This window comes from Oryctolagus cuniculus, chromosome 1 (assembly GCF_051225735.1).
Source record: "Oryctolagus cuniculus isolate XC-2025 breed Fujian yellow rabbit chromosome 1, ASM5122573v1, whole genome shotgun sequence".
Classification (NCBI taxonomy): Eukaryota; Metazoa; Chordata; class Mammalia; order Lagomorpha; family Leporidae; genus Oryctolagus; species Oryctolagus cuniculus.
The window spans coordinates 39,897,404-39,921,643 of NC_142867.1; the positions used below are offsets into that span (position 1 = coordinate 39,897,404).

At 36.5% G+C, this 24,240-nt stretch overlaps 1 protein-coding gene across 4 annotated transcripts in view; it reads right to left on the reverse strand.

The window, feature by feature from the left end:
* Positions 1 to 24,240, reverse strand: part of ANO3 (anoctamin 3) — a 419,821-nt gene that overhangs the window by 139,028 nt on the left and 256,553 nt on the right. For all 4 annotated transcript variants that reach the window (XM_051825159.3, XM_070072327.2, XM_089310426.1 and 1 more), the window contains 3 exons: positions 21,522 to 21,680; positions 8,738 to 8,838; positions 319 to 363 (listed from right to left, as the gene is read on the reverse strand). In XM_051825159.3, the coding sequence (XP_051681119.3) occupies positions 319 to 363; positions 8,738 to 8,838; positions 21,522 to 21,680 (305 nt within the window). The remainder of the gene's footprint in view (positions 1 to 318; positions 364 to 8,737; positions 8,839 to 21,521; positions 21,681 to 24,240) is intronic.

The window sequence follows — 24,240 nt, forward strand, 5'->3', positions numbered from 1 at the left end:
GTCATCTTTTACATATAATCTCTGTTTCAAAATATTTTAAAATTAGATTATTTAAAATGTTAATTTTCAATAAAAATCTTCTTTCTATATATTATATATTATGAGAGGATTCCAGAAATATTAATGGTAAATAGAACCAAACAAATATCCTGATTAAACATTGTTCAGTTTGGTGTAAGTGGTTCTGGAAATTTCTTGAACAAATCAATAAAATTTTTCTTCCTAAAATCTACAAATGCTGATATGGGTAAATGAATTTTGTCTTTACTTTTTCCAAATGACTAATTAGTATAAACAAATTATACATCCACCACCTACCTGCCCATTGAGTTGCTCCTTTGGTCAGTGTAATAGCATTTTTTCCTGAAAAAGAATAGAAATCAAGCTGAGGAAAGTCACAGGGAAATAACATGAAATGAGTGAGTGACAACATTCAGTCATTTGGAACATTTCCATGTTCCATATGCTTAAGAAGAATATAGAATTTACATGGTTTTAATTCAGAATATATGTCACTAATAAAAAAGATAATTTAATAAAGCAATAGATCCTTTTAAGTATCACCTTTAAAATGGTTTGCAAAGTCTCTCTTCTCCCACTCAGTGCCTAAAAATCCAATATATTTGCTTATGTTATGAAATCCACCCACCATCCATCCATCCATCCACGTATTCATCTAAACAGATCTGTAATAAATACTTCTGGCTTACCAAGATATAATAAAGTATAGCCATGTGAAAAATAGAGTAAAATAGAAGGGTCTGTGCCTACAAGGAGTTTCCTTTGCAGTTGAAATGACAGGTAATTTTAGTTTTAACAAAATGTGGTAACATAGAAAAACAGAAATACCTACAAAAGGAAGCTCAGTTTTTATACATAGAGGGAAAATGGCACAGGGAAGTCTTTGATGAGGATTTATTATCTGGATTATCTCTTGAAGTAGTGGTAATTCTTTGGATGAAGTGGTTAGATGTGGCATTCTAGACAGAGATTGTAGTATAAGATGGTTGTGGGGTAAGAATAGGCACTCTGAGATTCAGGGCTTTTCAACCAATTTGGCAATAGCTAGAATACATGCAGTATTGAAAATTTAGGACAGTGACAAAAAGATGGGGGAGATGATGAACAACACAAATTATGGTGGGTGGTCTTATAACTAAAGCTTAGGTTTTTAGATGGAAAGCAATGGGGAGATAATTGAGTGTTTTAGATAGCATGTGAGATTTTAGAGAAATGAAAGACTAAATAGTGTAGAGCAAGTAGTGACAAAGGTTCATTCATATCCTAAAGATTTTCTCTACATCCTCGTATTGGAACTCAGGAAGCTGACCCAGGTGGGTCTCCTACAATGATTCTTTGTCTCCATCTCCAAACCCATTTCAAAGGATCAGTAAGCTCCTTCCTGGTGATATATCTAGAAAGCAAGGCTGAGAGTCAAATATTTACTGCTAACTTAGAAAACTTGAAAACCCTCTGATATGCTATATTTCATTGCAATCACTGGTAATATTGCTAGAAAATAATTTTAAAATTGTCCCTGACATAATTTATCATTAAATTAAAATATCAGATTTGAGGTTTGTTATATGGATCCTATGCCATCCCCTTTCATTTTTCAAACATACAGGGAAGTCTGTGTGCATATATGATCTTAACCTTATAGTTCTGTAAATCCATTCTTTTTTCTGAACATCCTCTCCACCAATATTACATAACTCTTCACCATCTTTTAAATAGGTTGATTTCTTAATGAGAATAGTTTAATTCATTTGACTTTGCATGCCTGGTGCATACTTGCACATTCTTTGATAAGTAGTAGACATTCTCACGATTGATAGATGAAGGAGTTTTGTTGAATTCAGAGCTGCACTTAACTCCTTCTGTGACTGAGAACACTTTGCATGTAATAAACATTTACCAAATAAGGTATCAATAGTAAAATAAAGATCTTCAAGTGTAAAACATTCCTTAAAATAACTTCCTGTACAAAGAGATATCCAGAAGTATATTTAATTTGGAAATTTATATTCATTAAATAAAAGTTTAAAAAAAAAGAGGAGATGAAACTTGCAGTTGTTATTATCAATAGTAGATATTAGGAAAATGTATAAAGCAGCATTTGGGTAAATGCAATTCTTTATCTCTTGCTGCTAGTATGAAATATTTCTGTTAAGCACTTTTCTTAAGTTTTTATTTCAAAAATGCCTTGGGAGAAATAAAGATCAAAGGGAAAAAGAGTTATGCAAGATGAATACAGATATTTTGTAGAACAGTTCCACTCTGTGGGTGGGAAAACAAAAATTAAACATGAGAGAATCAATTCTCCCAGTTGAAAAAGAAAGAAACTTCTCCGCCCCGCAGCATTTACTTGAGTAAACCTTGGCACTGTAAGAACTTTCTCTCCTCTTTGAAATGTATATAAGCTTTTTAGCAAACTATATATGGCTTTTGTCAGTTTCCTAAAGCACTGGTAGCACCCGTTTGATGTGTAACTATTAAGGGAGGTCTCTCAGATTCTAAAGGATCATAGGCACCTAACTTTGGTGAATTCCTAGCTCGAAGGTGCAAAACTACTCCTGTCATAAAGGTATCAGAAGTTTTATTTTCCTGTACAAATCCAAAGAATTCCCCAAATAGCAGCTAAATCGGAGATAAACTTTGCATGATAAATGTTTTCAATCCCCTTACTTACAAATGAGAGCATGTAAGGATAGGGTTCTATCTGATTGATTATTTAAGAGCATGGAATTTCTTCCTGTCTTTGCAACCTCTTGGCCGACTGAACTTCATACATCTGTTCTAATTTAATGTTTATTTAGTAATATTTTTCCTCTAACTAATATTTTTCTTCTAACTTTATGGAAGAGTGGGAGAGATTTTGTTAATTATATTTCCCCAACAATATACACTGTACCTATAATCTATGAAGTCATGAACAATCTTTAATTCTCCTTATTTGTTTTGCATAAATGGCCCTGTAGGATTAACCTTTTTTGACCAGTGGTCTTTCATCCTGTAATTTATTGTCATTATTCCCCAAATTTAAACAAAATGCTCCAGTTGTGGTCAAATAATAAGGAATCAGAAAACTTATGCAATAAAGGTTATAACTAATAAATCTATAGCTTTGCTTAATAAATTTTAATATGTTTTAATAACTAAATACATGGAAAAGCTCAAGGTAAAATTTGTATGCATAATTTAAGCATCTGTTCTAAGAAGACACACAGACACACGCACACACATATATATTTCCTGTTTGATTTCTTTATTAGTCTTGTACATAGTTATTTCTTCTATTTTGCAGAAAATGTCTACAGGATCCACTTGTTTCTAAGAAGGACAGGCATAGTATTTACATCTAACAAATGCATTCTCATGTATACTTTGCATCACCTCTGGATTATGTATAATATTAATATAATGTAAATATTACATAAAAAGTTGTAATGCTGCATTGCTTAGGAAATAATGACAAGAAAAAAGTCTCTCTCTATATATATATGTTTGAGATGTAGTTGCCAATTTGTTTCAAATACTTTTGATAAGCAGTTGATTGAATGCAGTGATGCAGAACACACTGATACATAGGGCCAACTGTATTTAAATTTCTATACGTTATATACGTCATTACGTTATATACGTCATTGAACGTGATAATAGATAATGCCTGGAGACTGGATTGGCCATTATAAAACACTTTGCTGCAGGGCCGGCACTGTGGCGTAGTGGGCTTTGCATCTGCCTGAGGTGCTGGTATCCCATAAGGGCACCGGCAGCTCTCTGCTATGGCCTGGCAAAGCACTAGAGGATGGCCCGAATGCTTAGGCCCCTGCACCTGTGGGGGATACAAGTTCCTGGCTCCTGGCTTCAGATCCACACAGGTCCTGCCATCATGTCCATTTAGGAGTAAACCAGAAGATGGAAGGAAGACCATTCTCTCTGTCTCTCCCTCTGTCTGTAACTCTACCTCTCAAAAATTCAGACATTTAAAAATTTAAAAAAACACACTTTGCTGCTTGGATAGTATTCTGGTAGTAGATGCTGACTGCAATCCCAAATTTCAGGTGTACCTTATAAATAAAAGAGATGCCTGATACTAAGGAGTTAATTAACGCTATATCCATTGTTTCAAGACAACTCTGTGTTCTAGCATTTCTCAAACTATTATCTCAGAATATCAGCATCAGCTGGAAATGAGAGGCTATATTTCATAACTGCCCCCTTGAAATTTATAAAAACTACAAGAAATTTCAAAATGATTGAAATCCCCAGGACAATATTTCTTTATCATTTGCATCAGGGCCATTTGGAATGCTTTTTAAAAATCTATGTTTCCAATCCTATCCCAGATTTGTGATGTTAGAATTTCCAGACATAAGTTCCAAAAAATTTCATTATTTACTGATTCCCAAGTAATTCTATTACATTCTAAAGACTGATTACCTCTCCTACAAAAGTTCTTGATGTCAATGTACTTATTAATTCAGCAGTTATTGAAGGTATTCGGTTACAAGATTTTCTCCTTAAGATCTTATATAACCAATATTACCTTGGTACACTTTGGAAAATGCTACCTAATTTATAATAGTTATATTATTACATCTTGAGAATTGTACGCTCTAAAAGCTTCAATAGTACAGCAATTACAAACTTTGTTTGAAAAGTGTATAATAAAGAGAAAAAAATGAGAAAGAACAGATAGTAACTGCATAAGTTCTACAGCTTTCTGCACCACGCCCTGCTCTTGAATGTATCAGAACGCTCCCTTTAAAGGCACTGTTACCAGGAAATCAGCAATGAATGCTACTTGTTTTTAAAAAATCTGACTTAAGGGAATATCATTTTCAAAATCTCTGCTGAGACAGATGGATGCCAAGCACACAGTCTTAACTCAAACTAATCTGAAAAACAATATGGCAAGGGGTTTGTTTCCATGTGCATTTAAAAAAGAGAAACAAAGGAATTAATTTGATAAAAGATTGTTTTAAAAATAAAAATATAAGAATACCAATTATTTTGTCACTAAGAATTTCCTGAAATTTGTTTGAAAATGGGAGGAATAAGGGAATTGAGAGAAAGGGAGATGAGGTGCTCTATTAAACTTTCAGTTTTTAAAAATTTAGAAAGTGTAGTTCAGATGGAGAAAAGAGCAAAATGAAAAGTATGACATAAGATTCTGTGGGCATCCCAACAGGCAATGTAACCAGTATGGCATAACATTTGACCCAGAAGAAACTTATTTTAAATTATGAAATATAAACAGAGTACAGGAGGATAAACATGCTTTTTTGATAAAGAAGGAGAAACTACCTTTGAAATTACAACACTGACCTATTTCATGTAAAGAAAATATTTGTTACTGATTGCAAAGGACCAAAGGTGATCCAACAAAATTTGTATGTTGAAACCTGAATATCTAGTGGTATTTAGATGTGAGTTCTCCTAGAAGTAATTATTTCATGAGGGTGGAGTCTTGTCAAGGAGGTTAGTGTCCTTATTAGAAGAGAATGTTAGTTGCATTTCTACCATGTGAAGATAAAACTGCAAAGGATATTTCACTGGAATCTGACCATGCTAGTACTATAATCTGCAAAACTAAAAAATAAAGTTTTATTGCTTAAACCACATGCTCTATGCTAATTTGCTATAACTGCCCAAATGCACCAACATTGTGTTCACAATTTTCTCTGCTACTGAATGAAACTGTAGTTGCATGTTAATAATAAAGGCACATGCCAAGATTTAAGTCAAATAATGCCAAATCCCCATCACACAGCCAAAGAAAGCAATCTTCTGGGCTTTGACAAATATCTGATATATATGAAGTCCATAGACACGCTCCCTTTTTGATAAGATATTTTACCATGATGTCCATTATAGCTGAACTGAATCATTATTGAAATCAATAGACAGAACAAACTTATGCTTGCCATTATGGGTTTCTTCCCCTTCAATGTACCATGTAAATTCAATGATGAACTTAAAAACCATGTGAATTACAACCATTGCAGCAGGATGAAGGCAACTTAAATCAGTTAGTATTAGGTTGAAAAAATTTTAGTAATTTTGTCCTGATGTGAAAAAGCAGCCAGCTATTGTCTTGGGTCTGACATTTCCTTTGCCTCTTGTGTTTACATCATGAAATCAAATTAGGGCTTGTGGAAAAAAGACAATTTTTAAATAAATATTAACTTATTTCTTTGAAAAGGCAGAATTACAGAGAGAGGAGAGACACAGGAAAAGACCTAAACTCCATTCACTGATTCACTCCCCAAATGGCCTTAATGGCCAGTACTGGGCCAAGCTGACGCCTGGAATCTGGAATTCCATCCAGGTCTCCCATGTGGGTGGCAGGGCCCTAAATATTAGGGACATCTTCCACTGCTTTCCTAGACATATTAGCAAGGAGCCGGATGGAAGTAGAGGAGCTGGGACTCAATCAATGCTTATATGGGATGCCAGCACCACTTAATGCACTGTACCACAATGCCAGTTGCACAAAATAGATAATTTTATAATGATATAAACAAAATACAAGAGTCTATATTTCCAACCAGTGGAAGTAATCATTTTAAATGTCATTATATTTCCTTCCAATTGCATTGCTATGCATTTGACATTGTAAGAATAATTATATATCCCACATATTTTTATTGTATTGAATTATTTTTTACTCCACATTCATCAATAAATATTTGTACCATTCCTTTATATAAATGAATTATATTCCATTGCAAGGATGTGTTCTTATTTATTTAGATCATCTAATGTTGAACACAAACTATTTCTATTTTCACAATTATAATTTAAACCAGGAATATTTTATACATTTTAAAACTACATTCACAAGATAGAAAATGGGTGTTATAAAATGTGTTAAAGCTTACAGAAAATATTTTTAAATTAAGTTTCAGAATGTTTTTATGAAATTTGTTTCCTACTCTGAATAAAGGCAATTATTTAAAATGTCTATGTGACGTTTGATTATTATCACATGTAAAGTTCTTTGAGTGGTCAAAATTCATCTCATTGTTTATATTCTGCATAATTTTGAGTGGCATAAATATGTGCAATTCAGAGCAAAGGGGAAGTATTCTGACATCAGCAGATTACTATATATTGTTATCAGTATTGATTCCCAGTGACAAATTTCAAATAATTTAGAAAGTTATTTAATGCCAAAAAGTAAATTTTTCAGATATCAAGAAAAGTGGTTTGGCATGAATGCCTACATAGCTAGTGGTACTCTGAATATGAATTCAGTATAATTACTCAACTGAAAATGATCCTCTATGAACTTCAAACTACCTAATCATAACACAAAAGAATATCTCACAGTCCTTTACTTGCTTCACTAAGGGACTAAACTTCATTAAAATGCTCGAATCTCAAATTTATCAAATTACTGTTTATGGGAAATGACTGTGGTTGCTTCATTCAAAGTCTGAGGAATAAGATGAGGATCAATATCTCATATTTTAACTTCAGTATCATGGGCGCTTGTCATAAAACCTGAGAATGTCAGAACTCCTCCCAGAGTTGACCTTTTCCATGCTAATGAGAGTGAAAGTTTTCCCTCTGGTTTTGAATTGTACTCTTAGTGTTCATTTAAATTAATTACTGAGAGGCCCTTTTATTTAGTATCCTGTCTACTCTGAGCCTATTAAACATCCTTAGAAACTGATGAAGCATATTGAGCTCCACATTAGTGTAATTATTCTTTTTTTTTTTTTTTTTTTTTTTTTTTTTTTTTGACAGGCAGAGTGGACAATGAGAGAGAGAGAGAGACAGAGAGAAAGGTCTTCCTTTGCCATTGGTTCACCCTCCAATGGCCGCCGCAGCAAGTGAGCTGCGGCCGGCACACCGCGCTGATCCGATGGCAGGAGCCAGGTACTTATCCTGGTCTCCCATGGGGTGCAGGGCCCAAGCACTTGGGCCGTCCTCCACTGCACTCCCGGGCCACAGCAGAGAGCTGGCCTGGAAGAGGGGCAACCGGGACAGAATCTGGCGCCCTGACCAGGACTAGAACCCGGTGTGCGGGCACCGCAAGGTGGAGGATTAGCCTACTGAGCCGTGGCACCAGCCTGTAATTATTCTTATATTCAATGTGGAGTTTACATGTTGCATACAGAAGTAGCAATGTTGAATTTTATTTTGAGAAATGGTGGAGGGAAGTGATACCTTTTGCATATAACAAAAATACTAAATTTAGGGAAACATGTCTATTCAGTCTTTGCTTATCTAAAGGAAAAGCTAAAATTATTTGAAAGGTGAAGTCTCATTGCCATTTATTCCTTGGTACTGAGGACAGACCTAAGAAAACATTCTAGGTGACCTGAGAAATGATAATTGCTAACCAATATACAGAGAAGAATGCCATATTTATGTGTTCGCATCATATATACTTATACTTCCTGCCTTCCAGAAAAATTTCAAGTTATATCCACCCCATTTAATAGGAAATGTAATGAATCTTGGGAATTGTTGAAAAGTGAAAATTTGATAATAACTATTTTCCCTTCTAGGCAAGTACACCTTGAAAAGATATAACATGTCTAGGGAATCAGGATACTTACCACATTAGACAAATGAATTAGAAGGGAAAAAACTTGTCCAGGGTAACCTAATTTTCAAAGAGAAAGCATTTCCTCTGTGGAGAGTCTACATTTATTGCTCAAAACACAGACTCATCTTCACATACATTGAGAGAGAATGAAGTATAATTTGAAAGTACCTGAAGGGCATCCTGATATTCAGCCTCTCTGCATACTTGCACAGCGTGTCCCATGGTATGTGAATTTTAATGAACATGATATCAGGGCTTGCAATAGCTGGCTGCAAAGGATAGCAAGACAGCAACAATTATTTAGAATCAAAGCCGATGATGTCACAACAGCTTTGATTTCGGAGGAAGAAACATTGATTCTGTCTACTCTTGAACGATTGCCACTGGTTTAAAGCTGCCAGACAGGAATAAAAATTTTATGAATAAAACTATTTAATAAATATGTAAAATTCATTGTATAAAGGAAATAATCACCGATAAGAGTTACTGCATTTTCTCATTAACCATCATCAAACTTCAGAATCCTATGACAAGCCATCACAAGCCAATTAAGAATCTGAAGTTATTTTTGATAGATAATCATGATCCCTTGATTCTTGTTTAGATGTGACAGAAAAACACTGGCAGTTGCACTGTCATTTGTTTATTTTTCTACTACACTTTATTGAGTAACAACTAATTCTTCCATCTACTTGCTAGGTCCTATGATAATTCGCAAAAAATGGAGGATAAATCATAGAAGTCACTGGCGCCGCTTTAGCTCTCAGTAGGCTAATCCTCCGCCTTGCGGTGCTGGCACACCTGGTTCTAGTCCTGTTCTAGTCCTGGTCAGGGCGCCGGATTCTGTCCCGGTTGCCCCTCTTCCAGGCCAACTCTCTGCTGTGGCCAGGGAGTGCAGTGGAGGATGGCCCAGGTGCTTGGGCCCTGCACCCCATGGGAGACCAGGAGAAGTACCTGGCTCCTGCCATGGGATCAGTGCGGTGCGCCGGCCGCGGCGGCCATTGGAGGGTGAACCAACGGCAAAAGAAGACCTTTCTCTCTCTCTCTCTCTCACTGTCCACTCTGCCTGTCCAAAAAAAAAAAAAAAAAAAAAAAAAAAAATCATAGAAGTCCATTACTTCTCAGAACTGTCAAATTTTCATTCCTTTTAACCATTGAGTAAACATATACCCACATCAAGGCATGAGAATTTTAATGGGTTTTATCTCACAAAAAAGTTTTTAAGCTGAGTCAAACGTACATCAGAATTATCAAATGTGTTACTCTGATGTAATTATTAGAAATTTGACAATTGGATTTTATTGTTTGGATATCTTGACCATGTCAATTGTTGGAGAACTAAATGCTTTTCTGGCCCAGCATCACTAAGATTTGGGATTCAGTATAGAAGGCTAAAATAAGTAAATAACTGTCTACTTTGGCATTATACACCACTGTTTTTCACATATTATCTTTATTAGGAGTTTATAGGTATAGTTTAAACATCTGTAAAGAAAGAATTGGTGTTTGTTTCCATTCATACACACCTACTAGGTTAGATAGAGCTGAACTCCATTTGGTTAATATTGTTTACATTTGAACTAGATGGAACTTTTCAAGTGATATATCAAAGAAATTTTTCAAATTAATTAAAAAACATATATATCTTAAATTTAAGCTCTAAAATTCTTATATTCATACATTCTCATATTCTAAATATGGTTAATTTAATGGGTTTTCTAGAATAATATTTCAAATTTGTATTATCAGCATTCATGAATAACGTTATTAAAGAACGTTGCAATTGGAAGCTACTCATACCCAGTAGACTGTTTGACCAGTGTTCCCACTGGGAAGACATTTTCACAGACCTGCACTGGCCCAAATTTGTTTCAAAGATCATTATGAAAAAAGCAGAGGAGGGCAGTCTATGGGCTTCTCACTAGAGAAATCCGAGAAACTTTCACATGCATGTGCTTGCTTAAAGTGTTCAAGCAAATAATAAATATATGTGATATTCAAACTTTTGGACCCTGCATTGTTTTTCCTTCTGAACATTCTGTTATACTAGCAGTTTGCCAACTCACCTTGGGAAGAATAACAAAATGTGCTTTGTTAGTACAATTTCTGAAAAACTTCTTACTTGGAATATGTTAATTTTAAATTAGAGGTAAAAGATTATTCTAGTAGACAAACTATATCTCAAATATCTATAAACTTTTTAGTCAAACTAAGATTGCACATATTATATATGTTTCAGAAAAATCCTTATAAGATGTCTAAATGACCATTGACTTATTCAAACAATTATTTGTTTAAAACTATATTTATCATCCAGCTGGAAATCTGCCACTAGACAAGGAAAATGGAACATCAGAATGTTGGTCTACTCAGACTCTTTTTGGTGCATGTGATGTAAAGGTTTCTATTTGGGAATAGAAGAGACATTAAAAACTTTATGATATCACAACATATAAGCATTCATCTATTCAAATTATTTCTTCATCCAAGACAAGTAAAATACATACTTCATGTTTCATTGTAAGTTTTCCTGTTTTATTCATATAAAATTCTAATATTCAGAGTAAAATCAGAGATCCTTTTGAAATTATCATGCCAACTGCTGGTGTTACATCAACTTGCCTTTCCTTAACAAAGCATGATTAAAATTTCTTCAATCCTGACTGCCCACTTACAATAAATGACAGGGTATGTTAACATATGCATGCTGCTTGGAATCACAAAGACTTACGTGCAAATTTCATTTCTAACATTTATTAGCTCTAGGGCCTTGGAAAAGTTGCATTATTTCTCAGATACCTAATTTTACCACCTGAGAAATGAATTCAATGACCTTTACCTCAAGGAGCCATGAATGTTATGAAAGACTGGGCATTTAAAGTTCCTCCACCTAACAGATTTTCCAAAAATATTTGTTCTCAGTTGCAAGCACACCTCTCAAACTACATTCTATCTAAAATAACAAGAGAATCACAACAGCCTTTCTTTTCTTTTGTTCCTCTCAGTAAGTAGCTACCTGATTGATCTTTGTGGAGCCTGTTCTTGGTTTAAAAGCTTCTGCCACAGGTCTTTAAGTTACATAAGTATAAAGCCTGTTACAATCTATGATTTGAGAGAAACTCTAAACTATGGTGACTTGAATCAAGATTTAATTTGAGGAGCTAAGTATTTTTCATCTGATAATAGAAACTGGACATAAACTTTTAAAATGATATTACTGTAAACTTTATTATTATTAACTTTGTCTCTTTGTTCTGCGTTTAAACTCTTTCCTTAGATACCATTGTTTGTTCCTGGGGAGATAGGAGTTTTTTCGTTCATGTCGTGTTGATTCTTGGAATCCCATTTCCTTGTGACTGAAATCCAGTTTTGTCAGTGACTAACACAGCCATTTACAACTGCAAACTCAATATCTCAATAACCTCTCCACAACTACTTTCCCTTTCACTCACTACACTTCCACCATTTGTTTTTTTTTTTTTTTGCTACTATTTGCCTTCCCCTGTCATAAACTTTAATTGCTCTCTTTTGTTTTCTTATAGTAGTTTTATCTTTTATTTATTTATGTGTCATAAAAAAGGACACTAACTGGCCAGCGCTGTGGCACAGCAGGTTTAAGCCCTGGCCAGAAGCACCGGCATCCCATATGAGCATAGGTTCTAGTCCCGGCTGCTCTTCTTCTGATCCAGCTCTCTGCTGTGGCCTGGGAAAGCAGTAGAAGATGGCCCAAGTCCTGGGGCCCCTGCACCCATGTGGAAGACCTGGAGGAATCTCCTGGCTCCTGACTTTGGATCAGGTCAGCTCTGACCGTTGCAGCCATCTGGGGAGTGAACCAGTGGATGGAAGACCTTTCTCTCTCTGCTTCTGCCTCCCTGTAACTCTGCCTTTCAAATAAATAAAATAAATCTTGAAAAATGATCTCAATTTTTAGCATTACTGGACAGGGGACTGGCAAAGGGAAGGTGCTGACATGGAGAAAGAGAACTTTCTCCTTCGAAATCCAAAGCTGCCAATCCGGCACTATTCTGTTCAACTCTGATTAACGCAGACTTTTCAGAGGGAACAAACCACCCACAAACTTCACACTTCACATTACTATTTAATTATTCCACCTCACACTCCAAAGTGGTAGATAAATCACTCATGAGAGAAGAGGAAATTAAAAGTGGGTTCTTATGAAGTTACTCTGCAAGTTTATGGCACAGCGCAGAAATAAAATAGTATGTGGTAGTTCAGTTCACAGTTTGAAGTCTAAGAGAAAGACAAAATGCAGATATGAACTGGGAACTGAGTTGGGTTACATTGCACCTACCCTGACAGTTTCAAATCATCTACCTATTCATTCACACAGCTTCCAATATGCATCTTTTTCTTCTAAATAATGTTATTATCTAAAAAATGTCAATAGCAATGCGAAATTTAAAAAAAATTGAGATTTATTCTTGCCAGGCTCAGTGCTTGGCTCCAGTGAATGTATATTTCAAAAATTGAGGATACATTCCCTCACCATTTTTCTGCTAACAAATCCAATTCCTATTGATATTTTCACAAATCCATTTCAAGTTACTTCTGATCACAATCCCTAACTGTCTTCAACTTAGTATTGATAAAAATAATGTTGCAACCAAAGGCCACAGCCTTCAAAACTACAGAGTATAGAAGACAATAGATCCTCAGAATAGCACAAAATACCGAATTTGATATTTCAGATAACTTAAGTATTTACATATCAAATAATAACTAATTGGTATAAGATACAATATTAAGTATTCTAAGGTCCCATTTTGTCATTGAAAGTTCCTTCTTAAATCTGCTTAGAAGGGGAATGCACAATTGTCTTTTTTCTGATATTTATTTGACAGTGTGGTATGCAGAATTCTAAAGGCTCTCAATATCTCTATCTTTAGTTGTACTGTTCCAGTAGAATTTCATTTTGTATGTCTTAACTATACATGATCCTTTTAACTATATATAGATCTTTTTAACTATATATAAATCTTTTTCTAATAGCACGGTGAATATGATAAGATACTCACCTTTGATAAGGTTATATTTAAGGTATGTTTGATGTTATGAGAAGAGATTATGGTCTCTCATGAATTCCTACAAGGGACTGGGCTCTTCCTGGCAAAGGTTATTAAAAACAGCAGAGAGACAAAAGAAAAATTCTCCATTGCTGGCACTGAACATGGAGCTGACTCTGCGGTCAGGATTAAGGACAGCTTCTCTGAGTTGAAATCCAGCAAAGGCACAGACACCTCAGTACCACAGCGGCAAGGAACTGGATCCTCTACAATCACACAAGCGTCAAAGAGTACCACGTGCTCCAGGTACAAATACGACTGGGCTGACACCTTGATTAGCTCTTTGAAGCACTGAGCAAAGGGCCCAGCTATGCAGTGCCCCAACATCTGGCCTACAGAATTTTGAACAAATAATCGTTTCTTTATAAAGTTGTTAAATGTGAGATAATTTATTAAGCAGCAATAGAAAACTAATATAAATAATTTCAAAAAATCTTCATTTGAAGCCTCAAAATAATTTTTAATGATGAAGACTTATTTTAGAAAAACATTTTTGTTTATTTAAACATTTCCTAATAGGTTGATTTTTTCATATACTAACCTTGGGATATCACATTTAGTCTCATTCTGTTTCTTAAACTAAACCGTTTAAGAAACAATAGCAGCATTACTCTTAGAAAGGAAATATTAATAATACTAATAAGTAATGATCACACTTTTAAAAATATCTATGGCAAGTAAAATAAATAAGTTTAATAAGCAATAAAATAGAAACACAATTTGGAAATATTGAGCTTTCTTAACATTCTGAGTTCTCCCCATCATTCTTTCCAAAAATCTTGTTATTTCTGTTTCCCTCAACCATTCCCTTTCCCTTTCTTTCTCCTCTTTCTCTCTCTCCCTCCTCAGGAATCTTCCCTATTATCATTTCAAGATTCCTAAAAAAGGAAAGGAGCCAGGGTTACACAAACGTCCAAGTCTCACTCTCTCTAAAAAAATCAGCATCATCTTACCAAGAGCCATGCTTGCTTAGAAGGGAAAGCCAGGGGGCCGGCGCTGTGGCATAGCAGGTGAAGCCCCACCCCTGCAGTGCCAGCATCCTTTATGGGAACCGGTTCAGGTCCCAGCTGCTCCACTTTCGATCCAGCTCTCTGCTATGGCCTGGGGAAGCAGTGGAAGGTGACCCGCGTGGGAGACCTGGAAGAAGCTCCCTGGCTCCTGGCTTTGGATCGGTGCAGCTCCAGCCATTGCCACAGCACCAGCCCCTTCAGAATCTTACTAACGAGAGTGAGTGACACCGGAAATTGCAGATGCAGCCATGCTGTGGCACAGTGTGCGTGGTGCTGGTCAGCAGGTCGGGCTCGTTCACTGTGTTCAGTTTCCTCTGGGGTGCTACCGAGACATCCTGGGGTTTACAAAACTGGCAGAGTTTAATTCAAATCACCCTTTCCAGTCCACAGTGTGTCTCTGAGGGAAACCAGTGCAAGTTTTTGCCATTGTACCCTGGCGGCCGTTAGGCTGTCAGGTATGAAAGCTGACGAGGGGAGAACCGAGGCTGCGAGTGACACCGCGCGACAGAGGGGTCTGTGGGGCAGCTGCCCCATCCAACTGAGGCATGCCCGGTTTCACGTGCCTGGAAGTCTAGGGAGAAGCCGCAGATCCCCTCTGGAGGGCACCCAGCAGGCTGCTCCCAAGCCTGACTCTGGCCCTTGGGAGAAGTGCCATCGAAGAAACCATGCAGCGGGGGATGCTGTGTGGGCCACCACAGCCATGTTGGAGTCCCTGGGTTCAAGGCCCACTTCTTCCCCCTTTCAGCCTCCTGCTAATGTACACCCTGGGAAGCAACAGGTGATGGCTCAAGCGATCGAGTCCCTGCCACCCATGTGGCCGACCCAGATTGAGTTCCTGGCTCCCAGCTTTGTCCTGGCCCAGTTCCAGTTATTGTGGGCGTTTGAGGAGTGAACCAGTCGGTGGGAGGTCTCTGTCTCTGCCTTCCCGATAAATAAAAGGAGTCAAGTAAAAGAAACCACTGTGCTTGGGTGATTGGATTTTTCTAATAGAGGACGGCTTCAGAGTAAGAGATTCACTCCTGCATCCGGGAGCATCTCCACTCAACAGTTGAATATGGAGTCGCTTCGTCCTGTAAACCTGACCCCTGGCAAAGCACCAGCGAGCACAGCAGCAGTGTGTGACTGCTCCAGAGAACACAGACACCTTTGCCAGTGTGCATTTGTTATTTTGAGCTCCCACAGCCAGAAGTTTAAATGAGTATGTTCCTTGGAACACACAATGTGAAGACAATTTTGGAACATGAGTGAATATATATATATATTTTACATATTTATATAAAATAAAAGTGTGTGTGTATGGAAAAAATATCCTATGTAAGGAAAAATGAAAAAAAAAATAATTGATACCTCACCAAACTATTTTTCCTTTGTGGTTGTTCATTTCCCTCTTCTCTTCTGCAGATCATCAAGTTGATGACATTTGCTGCTGCATCTATTTTTCCATTATTCAATTTCTCTTCACTTCACACTAGTCTAGCATGCAAGTCCACCTCCTCAGGGACTTTTACCAAAGATATCTATAGCCTCCAACTGAATGAGCTACTTTCACATCTTGGTGGAATATTCAGCAGTATTTTGCCCTGATGACCACTGTTTCCTGCGACTCCTCGCCTTTTGCTCTTTCTTCCACTTGCAACTTCCCACTGTCAGTTCTTCTCTCCTACTCTTATAATCTCACTACTAGATTGACATTTTTCTCATTCTGTCTACTGATTTCATCCTAGTGCAGGGCTCACATTACTACATATATTCTAAAAGTTAAAGCATTTATCTTTAGCTCAGACTCCTCATTTGAGTTGTATACCTTAATTTCAAACATCTCTTTATTTCTCAAATATAATGTCAATTTATCAGCTCATGATTTAGTTTCCATAACTCCTATTCCACTTCATCTTTATTTTATTATTTAAAGAATTATTTAATTTATTTTTTGAAAGAGGAATTAGAGAGAGAGAGAGAGAGAGAGAGAGAGGTCTTCCATTCCACTGGTTCACTTCTCAAATGACTGCAAAGGCCAGAGCTGAGCTGATCCAAAGCCAGGATCTCCAGGTCTCCCAAGTGGCTGCAGGGGCCCAAGGACTTGGGCCATCATCTACTGCCACAGCAGAGAGCTGGATCGGAAGAGGAGCAGCCGGGACCCAAACCAGCGCCCATATGGGATGCTGGCACTTCAGGCTGAGGCTTTAACCTGCTATGCCACAGCACCAGCCCCCTACTTCTTCTTTAAACAAGATCTCTTCTAGAGGCCAGTGTTGCGGCATAGATGGTTAAACTACTGTCTGTCACACTGGCATCCCATATGGGCTCCAGTTCCAGCTGCTCCACTTCTGATCCATCTGCCTGCTCATTCTCCTGAGAAAGCAGTGGAAGATGGCTCAAATACTTGGGCCCTTTCCACCCATGAAAGAGACCCAGATGAAGCTCCTGGCTCTTGACTTCAGTCTGCTCAGCACTGGCTGTTATAGCCATTTGGTGAGTGAACCAGCAAATGTAAGATCTCTCTCTCTCTCTCTCTCTCTCTCTTTCTCTCCCTCTCTCTTTCTTTCAAATAAATAAAGTTTTTTTTTTAAGTTTTAAAAGAACCTTCTCTAGTTAATAGTAGTATATACTGACTGTTCCTTCTTCAGTCAATGGGCTACCCCTTTGTCTCCCCATGACCAGCTCTTTTTCATTCAGAAATTTTTTTTTTCATATCACACATGATGACATAGCAACCCAGTGACATTCCCTTTATAACTTTATTCTGCTTTGATTGATTATCAGGTAGCATTCTTCCTATGTCATTTTCCTTTTTTTATTTGCTTATGATTTATTTCCTCCTATAAGATGATTTTAACCTTGGTTTCAATTTATCTCTAGAACGTGGTATACAATAGGTGCTTCATTAATGTTCCTTGAATTAATAAAGAAATTAATTGGTTAAGCTATCCTTGATATTTTCCTTTTCTTACCATATCCAAGACACTAGAAATTATATTTATTTTAATTTAAATAGCTAGCAAATCTGTTCATTCTTCTCCATCCTTTCATGATCTCTGCATTCAGCAAAGCTCTTCAAATTCATATTCCTGAGCAATCACTTATATTCTTTTGAAAACAAGTACAGTTATGATACCATCTTGCTTATAATTATTCAATAGCTTCCCCTTTCCCTAATATAGTGACCAAAAATCATAAGTTATATTGCAATACAAAATTATGTAACTCTAGAGATTCTTCCAAAGTTCATATGGTACTCTTTTTTTTCTGGTCTTAAAAATTATCAATGTCATCTCCCTCTCTGCCCCAACACAGATACTCCACAATTCTGATATTTACTTTATCCATGCTGTGATGGAGTCTAGTATCAGTAGTTTAAAGGATCAGTATGTAATACTAATGTACGGCCAGCACTGAAATCATATCCTTCTTTCACCTGCTTTAGCTACAATTCATCTTTTAAATCTCAATTCAAAGTTTATACTTTTTAAATTTTACTTCTTTCCTTTCTTGTAGTCTCCTTCTAGTCTTCAGTGTCCTTGTTAGAAATTATTCTAGGGGCAGGCATTGGTGGAGCAGTTAACACACCAAATGGGATGCCCATATCAGAGTGCATGAGTTGGAGTTCCCACTCTGCTTTTAATGCAGCTTCACTGGGAAGGAACAGATATTAGCTAAAATATTTGGGTTTCTGAAAACCATGTGGAGACCTAGATTGAGTTTCAGGCTCCTGGGTTCATCTTGGTCCATCCCCAGCTTTTGTGGCCATTTGGGGAGTAAACCAGTGGATGAAAATACACATTCTTTCTTTGCTTCTCTCTCTCTCTCAATGTTGCTTTACCTTTCCAGTAACTAATTATTTTTAAATAAGAGAAACCATTCTAGACCTATTGACTGTTCTTAGGTCAATTATCACAGGACATTATAAAGTATTACAAACAGTATATTAGAGGATAAAAATTTTAAATATTATATCAAAAATAGATATTTAGGATTGCCTTAGATCAGTTGATCCTTATTGTGTAGTCACGGAAATATTCTCTGTTGAGCAAGTATAGTCAAGTGAAAAGAGTGGAATGAGTTTACCTTTTTAACAAATTCACAGCACTCTGCCTTGTTTGGGCAGGCAGGGTTACTTAGAGAAGTTTGGATCAAATTTCATATGGCTTCTAGGGCCCTTTTAGTAGGGAATATATAAAAATTCTTCATCTCAGCTTCAAAATTAGTATGATATACTCTGGAGAACTGGGAATATTCTTAACACTTTCTACTGTCAGGGAAATCATTTATCTCAACAGAAAGGGAGACACCTGAGAGCAAAGAAGCTCTGTGACTGGTAACTTATGTTCTGCATAGAGATTACAGTTCTTGGGGATAGGTGGTTGCAATAAAATATTCATCTGAGTTTGAATACACTTCCTGACCCAGCTGTCCTGGTTTTCTACACAACTGTGGGGGAACACATCCTAAGAATGTGAATGTTAACTAAAAGGATGAAACATTTCTCTGGGAATAACCACAGACAAATGGACACTTCTCTGTTGTCAGGCAATCCAAACAAAAATAACTTTTGGAAGTGACTGAAGCTTGAGAGCTCAGTCCCCTTGGAAAGCAAGGAAAGATCCAGGATTATTCTTACAAAAAGTAGAGAGAACGGGGGGAAAACTCCCCCTACACACCAAAAAAAAAAAAAAAAAAAAAAAGAGAGAGAGAGAGAGAGAGAATCTGGACTCTCTCCCCAGGAAACTAGGTAGAAGCTCTGAGACATATCCACGACAAATAAATAATTTTCACGTCTAACACCTAAGCTGTGAATTCAATGAGGCAGTCTCAGAGTCTGCTTTACTTATTGGAATCCCACAGCAGCTTGCTCAGTACTTGCCAAAGTTATCTGTTGAATGAATGAATAATTGGAAATAAGTCAGCAAAATAATTACTAGTATTAAGTTAGAATACCTGTATAAACTTCTCTGAGAGCAGATTAGGAAATGATTAATTCTATTTGTATGGAGAAGAAATCATAGGAAAATCCAATGAATAAAAGCCTGTCACAAGACTGAGTTCATGCATTTGTTTTCAGTAAACATCTCTTGATTTAATTAATTATCAGCAGGAGGGGCTTTTTGGATTAAGCTTTCCAGAGAAGCATACAAAAGAAACAATAAAGAAGTCAACAGGAAACTGAAGTCAGAATTTTATTTGTGTAATTTTGGAACATTAGGCAGTGTATGAATATTTTTCTCCTTTCAATGATACAAACCATTACATGTTTGTATTTTATACTTATTAAAAAATTTTCAATAAATATAAATGATTTATTTTTCTAGAAGCACCTCAAGATACACTTCAGAACTCAATGCATGTTCCTCAGAAAATGACGCTGGCATATGAGAGAGAAAGGGAGTTGTAAAGACATATCAAAGTGCCTATGAACACTCTGACCAGTGCCATCAGCAAATTTCCTAGATATATATCATATAACTCATCAGGATTTTTTTCTTAATTTAGTGCTTCCAATTTTTTTTTTTTTTTTTGACAGGCAGAGTGGACAGTGAGAGAGAGAGACAGAGAGAAAGGTCTTCCTTTGCCATTGGTTCACCCTCCAATGGCCACCGTGGCCGGCGCACCGCACTGATCCGATGGCAGGAGCCAGGTACTACCCTGGTCTTCCATGGGGTGCAGGGCCCAAGGACTTGGGCCATCCTCCACTGCACTCCAGGGCCACAGCAGAGAGCTGGCCTGGAAGAGGGGCAACCGGGACAGAATCTGGTGCCCCGACCGGGACTAGAACCCGGTGTGCCGGCGCCGCAAGGCGGAGGATTAGCCTAGTGAGCCGCAGCGCCGGCCAGTGCTTCCAATTTTTAAAAGTCTAACTAACCCCAAGCAGCAGTAATTTAGGCATCTCTCAAATTGTTAAATATTTTTTTCTTTCAATAGGGGAATGGTTAAATAAATTCCAAAGATTAATACTCTGCACCTGTTAAAATGTGGAGCAGCTTCTAAATATGATGACAGTCTAAGCTATTGATAGCATATTGCCAAATTCCAGAATAGTACAGGTATTTCATAAATATCATGACTGATTCTGTGTAACAAATGTGCATGAGTTTTGGCATACGTAGAAAATACACTGAGGGGCAAGGAGCAGGATAAAGTCAAGCTGTTTGCAGTCACCAAAGAGAAGGGCATGACTAGGAAGATGGTATATGTGCTCTCTTTATTTTATGCATTTCTATGCTGTTAATATTTTACATCAGACCATTTTCTTTCTGTAATGTGCCAAATACAGGCTTTATAAGTCCTTAAAACATTTAACTAAAATAACAAGAGTGATATTTTTGTATAATAGAACTCTGAAGGTTATGCTTTTTCCTCTTTTCTGATTTTATATTCTTTCTAGTGACTTTGATACTTTTATTATTTCACTAGAAAAATCTTTAATGCATTTTTAAAAAAGAATAAAGATTGGAAAGAAAATCTTTTTCCAACTCCAGCATTAAAATACAAATGTTGTTTAGCAAACTCTTTTCTTTAATATTTTGTTTTTATTTTCTTTTTTTAACTTTTATTTAATGAATATAAATTTCCAAAGTTGTTTTTATTTTCATAAATTTTTCTATTTTACAAAGGTACATAATTATTCTTTCAGTTTTTAATATTGAAAAATTGCCATATCCTTTAAAACTATTTAAAATATTCAGAAATGTGTAGAATTTATATTTAAATGGGACTCTGCATATGAATTTATGCTACATTTGGAGAAAACCACATACATTTTATAATGCCGTGTGGGGAATAATTTCCATAATAAAATGCAAGTGCTTTTACCTGCTCCAGAAATCACACCATAACTAGTAATATGAGCATTAAAGCACTTACCTCCTTCTCCAACATCAAGCCCTCTGCTCTGAGGTTCTTTTCAAATGTGTTTCTTTTGTCATATTGTATATTTGTCTTTCTGTAAACCAGGATGTAGTCAATTCGTTTTTTGCCATCTTTGAATAGAAGTCCACTGGATGCTATGTAATTCATGTCATTCTGCAAATAAAGCAATGATTTTTAACAGTGTGGATTAGAAACATACACATACTTTGGCTATGGTTACCTTCATTTGGATCTTTACAACCCAATGTTGAAAGATGTATTTTTATATTACAATTAAGAGATATGGAACAATAATTAATGAAATTTTGCAGTCTGCTATAGGAGACAAATGAGCAAGAGATGTTACCAGCATCTGAAATTTGGGAGTCTAATTCTTGAAATCAAATTTGTTGATGCTGGCATCAAGACACATTCAAGTGTGTTTTATTTAATTAGGATCTATAAAAATAATATCAGCTAACATGTGTTGGGTATTTATTAAATATTACACCCAGACTTTTTTACTAACTTCTTTACTACTCACAACTTGCATTTCATAGACAAAGACCTTAAAGCTGAAAGAACATTAAATATTCAGAACTGAAACCAACACAATTTTGTTTGCTAAATAGAATCAAACCAGGTATGCTTTCCTAAACATGTGTTCAACAATATTAAGTCATGTAATACCTCTTTTTTAAAAAAAGATTATTTTTTTTTTAAATCAGAGTTACAGACAAAGAAGAGGGGGAGAGACAGAGACAGGGATTTTTTTCATCCTCTGGTTCACTCCCCAGATGGCTGTAACAGCCAAAGCTGAGCCAGGAGATAGCCAGAGCTAAGAGCTTCATCCAGGTCTCCCACATGGGTGGCAGGAGTCCATACACTCTGGCCATAATTCACTGCTTTTCACAAGCCATTAAGAAGCCAGGACACAAACTGGCGCCCTTATGTGATACTGGTGTCTGAGATGGAGGCATTACCCACTAAACCGCAATGCCGGCCTGTGTGATACCTCTTGAGCTAATTGCTTCAGGAAATATTTGCTCTCAAGATATAAGACGGAGAACCAACTGAAGCAGCTTGCTTCTCAAAACTATTAGCTTGCTTATCAAAACTGCTTTAGAATATTATCTTATCAAAACTACTTTAGAATATTCACTTTGCTATCCCCATCAACCCAACCTACATTTTGTAGGGTCTGCTCAGTTTTCAACTGAATTCCTGCCTTTTAAAAGACCCACATTAAAATTTCCCAGTCTAGGTCCTTATTATCCTTCACAAACCCTTCCCTAGCTGCATTCTCTTGAAATACAGCTGCTAAGGCTCTCCAGTTCATACTCTTATATGCTATAACCTAAATAAAGCTAGTTTAATGTATCAACAGATCTTCCTGAATCTCGAGAATATGTAAAAAATATTTTCTTATCATCTGGTGAGTTTTTAGTTAATATTAGTCAATGATATCTCAAATGAGCCTGGCTAGGACACATATGCAACTTCAGGTAAAAGAGCTACGGACCAAAGTAATCTGGTACTCAAGGAGACTGGTACACAAGGAGAGACTGAAGATTCGTTCAGGTGAAACAACAGGGGGTGTCTCCAAGAATGACATCCCACAGGCACACATCAGTGTTTTAGGAGCCCATAGTGGGCTACAGCTTTTCAGAGAAAATAGGTTCAAGCATATGAAGTCACAGTACTAGCAATTCCTTGGCTCAAAAACAAGAAGGCATTAAACTGCTAGTTTCTTTAACCAGTGGAAATGTTTTGAAATTTCCAGTATTATTTCATGGAGCATCACAATAAAACTAAGGACAGAGATAGCAGGGAATTGTAACTGCATAATAATGATAATGACAACAATGCCTGCCAATTATTGAACATCTATTATGTGTCAGACATTGTGCCAAATGTTTCATAATGTAGTTTAATTTCATCCTCATAGTCCTTTGAAGTAGAAATCAACATGAATACACAGATGTCATGAAAAAAAATAGTGAGGTTAGAAATGTCACCTATTTGACACTTTAACTGCTGATCTTGGCCACTACTTCAAAAAAGACGAAAAGGGATATACAAATAGACATTCCTAAGGCTGGGACACAGGGTCAGGGCATTACTCTGGCCTACACCAAAGGCTACTCTTGTTAAGAAGGGCAGTGGGTGCTTAGTTTTCTTGTCTGTGTGGCCCCTGCAGCTCACTGTAAAAGTCAAGCAATGAACTAGGTTAGTCTGACTTTCCTCTATCATTTGGGTGGCCAACAGGTGGTTTAAGCTCATGAGGCGAAGTGTCATTGTTCTTGGCTTACGTTTCTTAAACCTATTCTATTGGTTAGGCAAAGAGTGAAAACTCATCCATATTAGTTTCTAGTATGTGTTTATTTTTCACTTTCTTCATCCTTTTAGGTGACATTTAGCATCAAGTTAGGAGATGGTAGTCTAGATGTTGTTAGTCCAATGCCATGATTTATCCAAATGTTCTAGCTTTATGCTCCTTATTAGAAAAAAAAGTCCAAAGCCTTTGTATATAATTAAAACTTATTTTAGAATTACAGCCATTGTCTAATAGCTCTTATTACAAACCCTACTAATTAGAGAGATAAAATAATTTTCAAGGTTTTCTTTTTCATTAAAATAAAGGAGAAACAATATTGTCAAGAAAGTCACATATTTACAACAAAACCAATTCCTGTTAAAAGCAAACAAAGTAAATTAAACACTGTGGTTCAGA